This window comes from Argiope bruennichi, chromosome 9 (assembly GCF_947563725.1).
Source record: "Argiope bruennichi chromosome 9, qqArgBrue1.1, whole genome shotgun sequence".
In the NCBI taxonomy this organism is placed as follows: Eukaryota; Metazoa; Arthropoda; class Arachnida; order Araneae; family Araneidae; genus Argiope; species Argiope bruennichi.
In genome coordinates, this window is record NC_079159.1 from 78,984,844 (window position 1) to 78,998,700 (window position 13,857).

Below are 13,857 nucleotides of genomic sequence, written 5' to 3' on the forward strand. Positions count from 1 at the left end.
TTTGTTAATAAGTCTTCTGCATGAGTTTTTTTTCCTTTACTTTCCATATAAAAAGCGATCATTTTTACCTATGTCGCACTTCCATTATATATGAATAAATAATATATTACAATATACAAATAATGTATTACAAATAAAGAAAAAAAAGAAGAAAAGTATAGGAAAGGATATTCTGCATTCTTTTACATTTTACTCTAAAAATTTCCACTGCGTTTAGAGTTTTTAATTTTATCTGGCTTCACATTTGAAGCAATTACTATACCATTCAATGATGTAGGGTAGGATAGATCCAAATGACGATCCCACTTTTAGAAAATCATCGATAGACAGGAAATTGGCAACTGAATTTGTATTCTTAATTTCTGGATATATATAATTATCATTATTTGTCTGTTCAAAATTATTTAAAATTTCAAAAATTAAATTAAAGAAAGAGCTTTATTTATTAATGCTTTGCATTTGTTTATATTAACACGGAAATATACGCGGAATTTAATACAGCAAGTTCGATCCTAAAAACCAATGCTTTATTCCATGGATTTACCATTAAACACGAACTAAAGATTACAAATTTCAGTCAAAATATATACAAAGAAAAGCGTTTTAAGGCATTAACAATATAAACAGAGCAGATCGCTAATTCAATAACATCAACAACGTTCCTGAGATTCATCTACAGAGAGTTATTGATTGCTCTTCAGATATTTTTGTGTTCATGACAGGTCATGACGTCACATAGAATTCTGTGTAAGAATCTCCAGATCTCTGTTTGCAATAGAAATAGAATTTATGATTCTTGCATTTTCCAGAACATTTATTTCATTTGTCAAATCCTTCGCCAAATGTTTGACAAGATAGAGAATCACTGCATCATCCATTCAACATCTCTTAAGAATCTCAGTAGATCTTTCATTCTAACCATAAAACTGGCATGACAGAAAAATAATATAACACATTCGTGAGATTATAGAGTAAAATCTATATTCTTTTGTAATGCGGACTTTAGTCCAAGTGTCTTTTTCATTTGGCTTTGATGCTGAGTCTCAACAAGGTGATGTAGGACCTGTGTTTATATAAGAGGAGACATCATCAGTGATAAAAATTTTTCTCTCATTTCTCAATAGAGGGTTATAATCTAACTTCTCATCAAAAAGTCAGATGAGTTCGGCAACGAAAGATGCACTATATAAATTGATTGACTTGTTTAAATTTGTAATCCTGATCGCCTACATGGCACGACTTTGACGTGTGCTGAATGAGATAGATATCCTTTTAAAATCTCACTATTGCTCAAAATTTATGTTTGTTCCGAAAGTTAACTCTCGGTTCTGATACCTTCCGCTGATCGCTCTAAGCAATGCTCAGCTTCTGTTCTCAACCTTTGAAATGAGTTATTTTCTAGGAGGTGGCACTTTTGGCAATACTCCTGTTTGCTCACCATCAACAATCGCTTACTTATGCTTGCTTGCTGGCAATGCAAATATGGATATGGAATCTTTTTGGCATCAAATGCATTTTTTACTACCTCAAAAACAAGAGTGCTTTTCAAAGTGCAGAAAATATGTGTGTATTTACGCAACCTATAATGTAAATGAACGAATATGTATGATATATTTGAGGAATTCGTATGGACCGATTTAAAGAGGAAGTTAATCTAACTTAGCAAGGATATCTTATTATACTCATCATATAGTCCTTACTTGATATCTCAGGACTAATGTGTATCAATTCACTGTTATGTAGTGCTGAACTAAGCCTATTTCCTCACATATACATGTATTGCCTTGTATCCTTCTGAATCTGTAGAAGTATTCAGGAAAGTTTCAATGTCCAGATATAATTTTTATTATCATCGGGTGAAATATTCTTATTCCGTGGAAATTTTAAAATATTAATAGAAATAAAAAAAATATTTTTGGCACTTTACCTACAGTTTGAAGATTCTTTGAAATTTTGTTGGCTGTTGTTTTCTTATGAAAAAGTTGAATAGTTAAGGAGCATAACAGAAAGTCACTGTTTATACGGCTTAGTTCTCGGTAACAGGCTGATTGGGTGTAATTAAATAATATGTGTAAATTCACTGAAGGAGAAAAAATGAATTCTCCGCTTTTTTAACGATAAATAAAAAATATTCTCTGATTGTGAGATAATGAAATTTTCAAAAAGATGGCAAATTATTATCAAAAAAAAATGGCGCATATGTTTTTAAATAAACTTCGCCGTTTATATAAAAATTATTATCAATTTATCCCAAAATGCGGCAGATTCTTTTCGAACAACCTGATAGAATTTCATTATAATGGGTTATTAATTTAACAAATCATATAGAATCAATTCTTTATGGAAAAAGAAAAACATACTATTTTTTTAGAATTGTAAATAAAAAGAATTTGCACTTATTATCTTTTATACTTATTTATTTTCTATCTAATTTAGCTCCAAGTTCACCGAGAAAGTTGTCAGTATCTGAAAAACATGATTCCAGCATTCACCTGAACTGGATTCCTCCTGAACATCCAAACGGACCTGATCTCATTTACAGAGTGGAATGGATCGACATGGCAAATAATTCCGCAGTTATGGAAACCAATTCCACTTCTTGTGCCGTTACAAGTCTAAACCCATCAACAAATTATTCCATTGCCGTTATGGCAATGACTCGAGCAGCAGAGGGACCTTGGTCAGAAAGCCTGTCTGTGACTACAAATGAAAAAAGTAAGAAAATGCATACTTTTTTCGAAAATTGGTGTCTCTCTATCTTTAATCTTTTTGCTTCTTTGTGGTACGAAAATCCATCTGGTGAGTGTACTATCTAAGAAGTCCAACAATCTTTAGAACGAACACGACACTTTGTTCTACAAATAAAAATCAAAATGAAACACAGGTAGCAAAGCGCAACCGAAGCATATGCAAAGACAGTAACTAATAAAAAAAAGACAGTAAGAAATAAAAAAAAACTACGCTTTAATAAACACACTAAAAAGTCAAATATTATTTTTCTACAAAAATGGTGATCAAGCTAATCATCTATAGAGATCATAAGAGCATAAGGCATTGATAAAAGTACTAAAAGTTAACTGATACTCTATATTTTTAGTCTTTTTGCTTCTTTGTGTTAAGGAAATTCATCTGGTGAGTGTGTTATCTAAAAAGTCCAATAACCTTTTGAAGGAAGCAAGACACTTTGTTCTATAAATAAAAATCAAAACGAAACACAGGTTGTAAAACGTAACGGAAGCATAAGCAAAGACAGTAACTAATAAAAAAAAGACAGTAAGAAATTTAAAAAAAAAACTACTCTTTAATAAACACACTAAAAAGTCAAATATTATTTTTCTACAAAAATGGAGATCATAAGAGCATAAGGCATTGATAAAAGTACTAAAAGTTAACTGAAATTTAATATATATTTGTATTTTTAATAAAGACTTCGAAGTTTCCTTCTTTATTACATTCATTTTGACTCAGTTTCCTTACAGTACTGCTTCCAGTGCTTTACGCTTTTGCGATTTTCTTCTGATCTTTACATGTTCAATAAAATAATATCTTTTGTTGATAGAAGCTTGTTTTAAAAAAAAATCCTTTTTATTATTCTAATTTTTTGTTACTTGTTTTTTAATATACGTTATGATTTGCCCAAAATAGTATGGAATCTTGCAATCTTGTCAAATTCATTACTAGGTGACATCTCTCATAGGGAATTGAAATTAAGGAAATTTTGATAACTATGTTCTGAAAATATTAAAATATTGTAACCAAATTGGCAACACGCAACTGTATAAAACGTTACAAATCTAATATATCAAGAACTGATTGAAAAAGCACACATTTACAAAATTCTATTTTTAGGAATAATATATTTAAAGGATGAAAGAATTAAAATTCAATCAGATAGTATAAAGACATTTCTTATAAGCAGTTTATGGTCAAAAATTGGCAACTAATGAGGGTGCTTAGTGCAAAATATAATTTAACATTGATTTTTACTTTTTTAAAAATAATCCGAGAATTTTTATTGTTAAATGGTTTCTGCGGTAATCATTCTAATAAAAATATAAAAATATTGAAAAATTCAGAATGGCCAGTTAGACTCCATATATAAATATAAAATACTACGATAAATGTAAGACACTAACAATTTTGCCATGCCTGATAATTAACTTTTAGTGTAAAGTTCAAATTTTTTTTATTAATGCTATGGATTATAAAGAACTGAATGTGGAGCAATGCTTATTCTAGAAGCACAGAAATCAATATTGTTTTTTTATTGAATAGTTTAATTGAAGAAAAGTAATAATTATTAGTTATTGGTAAAAGAATAGTTGCAAGGAGGATTATTTAATTCATTATTACCATTAAAGCTATTGATGACTTCATTTTCTCTTATTTTGTCAATCAATTTTTTTATTGTATGTATCGCTTTCACACGCAACAATAAAACCAGTATTATTAAAAATATTAAAACAGTATTATTATTAAAAAAATAAAAACAGTATTATTAAAAAGGAAATCTACGATCGCAAAATTTCAAGTAATCATGTGAGAACATTATTATTTTTAAGTCATTATCTTTCTTAATTAATTTAAGTCATTAACCAGTTTAAACCGATTTACGAGAGCTCCAAAACTTTTTTACCAGCCAAGAAAAAATTGAAAATGAAAATTGCCATTTATACTTTATTCATTGCCTACACGATTTCGAGCTTCAAAACTTCCTAACCAAAACAACATCATGTTCTCATTTGATAAAAAAAAAAAAAAGTTACTCGATTAATGAGCGATGTTTCGCAGAACGAGTGGAGAGGGGACACTGTGACGTCACATGTTAGATTGGCCTGTGTTAGTCTTATTGAGTGTTTCTTTAAAGAAAGCTTCTACTATCTACATGGGAGAAGTTTTACTCAGATAGAGTTATGGAAAATGACTTGAGCAGTTAGAGGAAGTGCCTGTAGAGACGAGATTTTCTTTCACCAAGATTATGGGACTATAGGAGGTAGCAGTGACATCGATGAGCTGGTGAAAAAACATGGCCAGAACAACTGAAAAGCTTATGTTGCTGCATTCTGTGTCACAACAAAAAGCTGCGGCGGTGATTTAATTTTAAGAGGAAGAGATAATAGAAGCAACAGAGTAATAGTCTTTCAGTAAAATAAAGGAAATCATGAAAGAATGCGAAATGATTGCATTGTTTCTTGAGAAGCTTCACACTGATAAAGCCGTAACTATGCGCTTTACAAATTCGTCTAACGATAATCCTGTATCATACGTTCGACAAATTTTGAAACAGTGCCAAAGACAAATATCTTTAGAGTATTTTCTTCCAAAAAAAATACATGCATTATAAATAATAAATTACAATATTATAAAATTTGTTTGACTATTTTCTTTTGAATGGAACGCATTGTCCTGTTTAACATTTCTTTCTATCAAATAATTGTATCGCTTTACGATATTTCACATTACGAGTAATATTCGTGAATAAATTATGTTCACTAAGCGAAGTTCCACTGTACTCGTTTAGATGTACTTAAAGTATTTTAACATGAATGACAATAACCAACCAATTCAATACAAATGGTGAATATCGCATTATTATGCAATGTTCGTAATTTTTTTTTCAATATTCTGAACCTAACCTGGAATATAAGAATATTTCAGATATTTCTATTTAGCATTTAATTCTATTATAGTTTAATATGCTAAACTTAGAATAGATAAGAAATTAAAGTTTCTATTAGTTATAGATTCATTCTTATTTTGCAGGACATACAAGAAATCCGCATTTTGTTTTGGCTTTGGTTTTGGGCATAATGCTACCACTATTGACTATTTTACTAATAGTAGGATTTATTATTGCTAAAAGAAAAGGACTTTTCGATGACTTTAGGTATGATTATAAAAACTGATACATGAACACCATCTTTTGAGACATAATTCTAAAACTGTATATACTAAAATTATTTATTAAAAATTATAATATTAAAATATAAAATTAGTAGATAACAGATTAAGTTAATCATCGACAGCCAATTTGTATATGCAGTATTAAAATTCGTGCTTTTCTTTCATAGTTGTTCAAATTTCCTGATGAAACCTTTATTGGGAAGGATAATATCAGAAAAAACAAAAAACAAAAAAAGTCGTTATCTTATATATTTAAAATGTTTTTAGTTTTAAATTTAAAAAACAAACCATGAGATAAAAATATTTTCTTCCAAGGCTTATCTTTTTTTCATACAAATTGTTGTATTAATTAACTAAATGCTTAGAAGGAAAGTATTAAAGGCAAATAATTTCCTTGTAAAAAACCCGTCCTTCTTCAAATATCTTTTTCACATATTCATCCAAATGAATTATTTGATGAAATAATGCATTCACATTATTTTAATAGTCAACTGTAGCACTCAAATTTATTAGAAAAATAGTAATGCCTTTAACGAAAATTCACAACTAAGTCGAAGAAAACTTTACACAATTTTTATTTTTATTTTCAAAGTATTTTATGCAGAATCTAAAACTGTATATTCAACAATTCTAGAAAATTGTTAAACATTGCATTGTTTAATGCATTGAGAAATCCTTCCTTTATTTCATTATATAATTTTTAATATCAACAATTATGAAATCTTAATAGTTTCCATTACATTACATTGTACCTGATGTCAATTCTTATAAATATATTGAACATCTAGGCAGAGATCTCGGGAATCTTCTCAAGAAATGGTACCTCAGAGACCTACTATTGAGATGGTATCCAATGAAAAGATTGCAAGGTGAGTTCCACAAAAATAAAATTTGACGCATGTAAACCTTAAGAAATTGTAGCCTCGGTGTTGTAAGCAGATGGAAACAGACTCGTGATGAAAAAACACTGCATACATGGATCTACAACAATTTTTTATTAATTTACAAATAAAAAATAGATAAAACAAGTATCAAAACTAATATTAAAAATATTTAAACTCATTTGAAAAAGAATAGAAACTATTTACTCTATATATTATACTAATGTCTTTAAAAGACCTTATTCACCTTTCCCTTCATATTTGATCTCAAAACGGCGACAGCAATAGGCAAAAAAGTGGTGTCTTGATATAATCACTTGATATAATTATATAATATTATCTTGATATAATGATAAGGCAATAGTTAGAAGCAACATCACGATATATAGAAAAAAGTCAGCAAATTCGTTGTACAATATCATCAATTTAATTGAGTAGAGTCTTTAATCTTGAGTAGATTCCTTTCAAGAATAGTAAACAATAAATGTGTATTTGTTTTGTTGCAATATCTGTGTTGAATGAAATGAATGAAGAATGAAATACTGACCATCAGTAATTAAATGTATTTATTCTTCTTACCCAAATCCCATTAAATTCTATGCAACGTAGCATATCATACGTTGACACATTGATTAGTAAAACCCCATCAATCATTCTATAACGTTTGTGGAAGAAATTGCAAGTAAACCTCCACCTGTTATATATTTATCATTGCATGAAATGTATGCTTTGTCCTTCCTTGACATACCTACAAAAAGCGTTAGCTCTACGCGATTCTTGGAAACGCTGCACAAATCTTACCATCGTTCAACATCCTTTATTTGCAGTATCAGCGCAGGTGCTGGCAGATGCAAATAAAAACCCAATCATTGAGGTAAATCTTTGGAAAGCAAATAGCGTCACAATTTTGGAAATCATCAACAAACAAATATGCATTTTAGGTGTTCCATTCTTAGCATGAATGTATGAAAAATGTAATTTCGTGCTAAATTGAATATGCTTCAAAATTGATTGTGATGTGCCTTTTTTCAACGAGATCAGATACCATTTTCGAGGTCAGAAAGTTAATTTGAGATTTCATCACTAGATGGCGTTGTAAGTAGTCTCATTGCGTAACGTATAGCTACTTAGACAATACTTTTATGACTACAGCTGCTGCCGTTCTGAAATTAAAAAATAGGATAGAAGACTAAAAAAATATAGTGATACAATGAAATGTACGAATATTAATGTTCATACATATGATGAAATTTCTTATTATATATCGTAGTTTCACCAGTAGTATTTCAAATAGTGTCTTACAACAGAAAAAGGAACAGAATTTTTGTGATCTGAATAGCGGATAATTCAGACTTTGAGCATAAGATTGCTTGAAGGAAAGTATTCATTACCTATTCCAAAAAATGGAGTTGGTGATGGTATTTAGAATTTGAAAGAATTAGAACAGGAATAGATTCATACGAGTAAAGAACGAATAATTAATTTTTAAAGATAATCATAAGAAAAAATCACGATAAATACATGATTTGAACTCAAATTTCATGTAGTATTCTAGCTTACAATTTAAACATTATTCTAACTGTAAATAAGGTTTGGTTATTTTACAATTTTTAAATTCTTGTTTCTTTTATAGGTCCTTTACTGTCCATAACTTCATACAAAAAGTGAATACAATCACACGCTATGGAAAATCAGGATTTCTACAAGAATTTGAGGTAACTCAATTTATTGCAAAATTGACTGATGCTATTCTTAGTTCTGATAGATAATGTAATTTTATTTTCGGGTTTGAAATTATCCAAATATATTACAAGAACATTTTTTTATATACTATTTTATTCAAATGAGCTCATACAGTATAATGAGACAGTATATACACGATACCGAAGTATATTTATAAAAATTGATGTTGTATATTAATCCCTGATTCAGCATGAAATGTCAATGAAAAATCTTGAAATTTTTTCCCAGCATTAAATTGTTTAACGATACCTTTAAAAAATAGGAGAAAGCGAAGGGAGGGATTTTAATTTGATGCATCTGTTATAAGAACATTTTAATTTTATATGCAAATATTACTATGCCATTTGACATTTTTTATCTTGAAATGTAATGAAATCTTATCGACAGTAGTTTTGTTAATGCAAATTGTTTTGCAACTAAACGTTGTTCCTTTCTTACTAATACATAATAAATCACACTAGAATTTTTATTTTAAATATTTAATAGTATATATTAATATATTTATATATAATCACTGATCAATCAACATTACTGAGCAATATGCTTCTCCGTAAATAAATTTAAATTTAAAAATTCAATGAAAATATTTTTTTCTAATTCAAATCTTTTATATTTATTTTATGATTAAAATTTAAAACAGTAAATGTAAAATTTTAATCTTAACTAAATATTAACGATAAGTTGAAAGAAGCATTCTTTATATAAAAAAATAAAAAATATTGATAAATCAAATTATTTGAGACGTTCTTTATTAAAAATAAAGAATATTGATAAGTCAGATTATTTAAAAAATTCTCGAGTCTGAATTCTATGGTATTCATTTTCATCATGAAACAAAACGACAAAAATGCTACAATAATCAAATTTATAACTATATTATCAAGACTTCAATTCGATATATCCTGAAATTTGTGCAATTATTATATATTTCAAAGTGAATGATTTACTGGTTCATTGAATATTCTCATTTTTCTTTAATATTTCTTATGCATTTGAAAATTTCCGTTAAGTTAAATATGTCATCAGTTAAAAGTATAAAACTAAATCTAATTGTCTCTGAATTCAATAGATTTATCGAAAGTTACCCTGATATAAGTAGAAAATATAACCACAATTCCAAAACTTTGTAGGAAGACAATGTTTTAGTTTTGATTCACATATCCATATTTTATGTACACTGATTTCCAAAAATTAAGGAAAAATCATAAAAATTACGATTACTCAAACAATTACGGGTAGAATTTTAAGATAGTGAATTTACACTGTATGTACAGAAAAATTTATTTAATATTATGTAGTATAAATAAGTACATGTATATAGACGCAGGAATTGTTGAATCAAAACAATGAAAAGTATTGATATAAAATATATCTTTAAAAATCGTTAATAATTTATTTAAATAAAAAAATCCTAAGATATAAAATTGATATAAATGAAACCTTACTTACTTTATTTAATTTTACAGCAGTGTAAAAACAGTCTTTATGTAACAATATGTTTCACAGTTATTCAAAAAATGTAACAAATTTGATTTTTAATCAACAATTCTTTAAACAATCATTATTTAGTAAGCACCTACTACTCAAGAAGTAACTATGTGTCAAAATGTGTTGCTTCAGATCCTTAAGTTTGAATTGTGGAATGTTTTGAAAGACTCTTGCATCATGATGTCACTTAATGATGCAATTTACAGATAGTAAGGCAACTTTTAAACACTATTAAAAAAAAAAAAAAAAAAAAAAAAAAACTTTACAGTTTTGAATTTTATTTTTAAAAAATTTAAAAATAATTATTTAGTGAGCACCTACTACTCAAGAAGTAACTATGTGCTAAAGTTTGTAGTTTTAGGTTCGAAGCGCTGCCTTGCAGAATATTTTGCAAGACTCTTGCATCATGATGTCACCTAATGATGCAATTTACAGATGGTATGGCAACATTTAAATATTATTATGTTTTTAAAAAAATTTGAATTTTTGAATTTTAATTACAATTGTCTAAAAGAAATTCTTAATGAGCACCTATTATTTAAGAGTTCAAAGTTTGTAGTTTTAGGACCTTAGGTTTGCCTTGCAGAATGTTTTGAATGACTCATATCATGCATCATGATATCGTCTAATGATGCAATTTACAGATAATATGGCAACCTTTTAACACTATTACGTTTTTTAGAAACTTTCAGAAAAGAGGATTATTTTCATTTATCAAACACACGTCATTTTTTGAAAATCCTTTATCGTTTGATCAAATTTATAGTCATTACAATAGTACAATATATTCTGATATTCTTTGTTTTCCTATTTTGTTTTCCTAATGTGTTTTAGTGAGCTAAAACCAAAAATAAGAACTTTTCGAAGCTATTTAATGATGGTGTGATAAAATAAATTGTTTTAATTATTCTAGGAATTAAAAAGGGAGAGTTCTGAACATTCCACAAACGCAGCCAAAATAGAAGAAAATTTAATCAAAAATCGTTGGGTAAAAATATTACCTTGTAAGTAAAATATATTTCATTTGCTGATATCTTTAATACCATTAATGTGAAATACTTATAGATACAATCATCTAATCTGCAATTTAATTAAAATCGTATATCATGGCTCCGTGTTTCTGTAAGCTTCTAGTTAAAAAGCTAAAAGTTATAAAATTGATGACATTTCTTAAGAACTTCTAATGACTTTACTAACTTCTTAAGAACTAAACTAATGACTTTTCTTTTATGAACTTTTTTCTTTATTTATAGAACTGAAACAACAAAAATTGATAAATGGTTAACAAATTGTGTTTCAGGGACATAAGATGAAATGATGGAAATTAAATGCGCTTAGTACAGAGTTTACAAATGTTTGAAGCTCGATTCCCGCATTGATAGAAGAGAAGAAAATGTTTCTTTTACCACTAAAATTCACTAACAATATGGAGTGAGAATTATTTTATATAAAAGAAATATCTAACAAACACAAGTATGAAGTAATACTTGATTGAAATAGCGATGAAGTAAATGATCGAATGCATTTCAAGGTTTATGGTTAAATGGTTCAACAAAATATCTGCAAAGTTTACTGAATTAATTGATGCAGATTTTAATCAAAATCTTTAAGCAATCTTAAATTAACAAGTTAAATTTTAACATATGCAATTAAGTATGAAATTAGAAAAATAAGATAGAATATTTGATAAATTTGATTGCTCAGATGAATGTTAGGCATTTTTTTTTTTTTTTTTTTTTTTTTTGATATTCCCTCTAAATTTACGGAGTATTTTCTTATCCCACAAAACATTAATCCAGTGTCTAGAAGTGAAACAGCGATATTAAAATTTGTTCTATTCTTAAATAATTAAGAACAGCTTTTGGGCCAAAGGCTTTCTACTCATGTCAATTTAAATCAAAATGCGCCAAGTAACATCCAGCTTGTACCTTAGTTGTTATTTCCAGATTCGCCAAAATGAGCTTGAATATCCGTGGCATTATTTCCACGTTTGATACAAATATGTTTCGGGAAGAGTATTTTAATATGCTTCTAAAGACTGAGGGATTAAATTAAATCCCATTTTCTTAAAGTTATCTCTAAACAACGATTCAATTTCTCACTAACTAACTGATTCGCTTTAACAAATGTGTGTTAATTTTCAGTTGATCACTCAAGGGTGAAAATTTATCCGGATGGAACAGCTAATCGATCTAATTTTATCAACGCCAATTACATTCCAGTAAGTATTTACTTTTAAGATATTAAAAGTTTGATAGTATAATTTTAGATATTAAAATTAAAATACTTTAATTGATAAAATATAAATTTCTTATCAATACATGTGTACAAAAGCTGCTATGCCTACAATAATCGATGCACATATACGGAAGCTGCTATGCCTGAAACAATCAATGCACGTATACAAAAGCTGCTATCCGGACGGAACTGCTATCCCCACGATATTCCTTTGCGTTGCCTGTGAATTCGGAAGAAATGCCATAATCTTATGTAGAAAGAAGAACTAAGTAATTTTAAAATTTTCACTAATAGTAGTAAAAAGCTTCTTTTCAAGTGTATGCAAAAATATGATTACTTGTACAGATGTCTTTAAAAGCATGTCTGCATTTTAATTTGCAGTGGTGTCACACATATATATAGATTTAATATAGTTAACAAGTTGGTAAAATTATGTTTATAAGCAACAATACGCAAAACCAAGGTTTTGAGTAAGTACTCTTTTTCCTTAAAATGTTATCAGTGTATTTGTACAGTTCGTCAAAAAGGTTTCTTGGCATTCCTTGTTGATCATAATCTATAAAAGCTAAATTCAAGGAATATATGCCATTCAACTTGGAAGTATGCCCTCTTTACAAATATACAAAAAGAAGACCATCTTATATTTATATTCACATTTCTCAATTGCTACCCTTAATTTTTCGCCCTTTAAATTATGCTGAATAATGAAAAATTCCTAGATATAACATTTTTAGATGAAACCGTCCAAAAAAACAAGAGATATAAATTTTAAGGGTTATTCTTGTTTCTTATGGCACTTGCCACGGACAAGCCCGCTGTTCGAAGACAATCGATTTAAGCCTGAGGGGGAGCGCCTCTTGTTTATATCGTAGAGCCAACTAGGGACAAGAGTACGACTTGACTACACACACGTCACAACCCTTTTTATGGGGCGGACTTCATTTAAGCATTTCATTCACTCATCCCCAGATCGTAATTTAGACCTGAATCAGAGAACGATCACCCCTGATCCAGTACCCCCAGTGGTATTACTCTCGACATGGAGGACTTTATGACCACGATCGATTTATACGCGCATCAGCCAACAAGTACGCGGAGAATCTTCGGCTGGCGGGGTTCGAGCTCGCAAACATAGGGATGCGAATCCAACGCTCTACCAATCAGGCTATCCCAGATCAGGGTTATTCTTATATATATATAAATATAACAAATAGATTGCTCTATTAATATTTTCCTTCATTCAAGTTTACATTTCAGCCATTAATACTTTATTCTAAGAACGATCGATATTTTTTAATTCATCTGTAGAAGCGATGAAACATAACTTAATAAGAATTCAAAATGTGTGCTTTTATTTACATATTTAATTTCAATAAACAAATAAATAATAGTTAAATGTATTATCAAGGCAATCATTTAAAATAATTAAAAATTACAAATAACTAATATCAATAAAATAAGCAAAGAAATATCAGTAAGTAATTAATATCAATAAAATAAGCAAAAAAAAAAAAAAATTAAAATTTGGAGCAATTGAAAAATAGAGACAGATGTTCATTTCTTAAAACTTCTCTTAAAAATTAAAATTTAATTTATTAACTTT

At 28.4% G+C, this 13,857-nt stretch overlaps 1 protein-coding gene across 1 annotated transcript in view; it reads left to right on the plus strand.

Moving 5' to 3' along the window:
* Positions 1–13,857, plus strand: part of LOC129984705 (receptor-type tyrosine-protein phosphatase F-like) — a 56,892-nt gene that overhangs the window by 30,888 nt on the left and 12,147 nt on the right. Inside the window, exons 8-13 of the mRNA XM_056094646.1 lie at positions 2,437–2,715; positions 5,764–5,887; positions 6,693–6,773; positions 8,419–8,500; positions 10,930–11,020; positions 12,161–12,237. Of these exons, the coding sequence (XP_055950621.1) occupies positions 2,437–2,715; positions 5,764–5,887; positions 6,693–6,773; positions 8,419–8,500; positions 10,930–11,020; positions 12,161–12,237 (734 nt within the window). The remainder of the gene's footprint in view (positions 1–2,436; positions 2,716–5,763; positions 5,888–6,692; positions 6,774–8,418; positions 8,501–10,929; positions 11,021–12,160; positions 12,238–13,857) is intronic.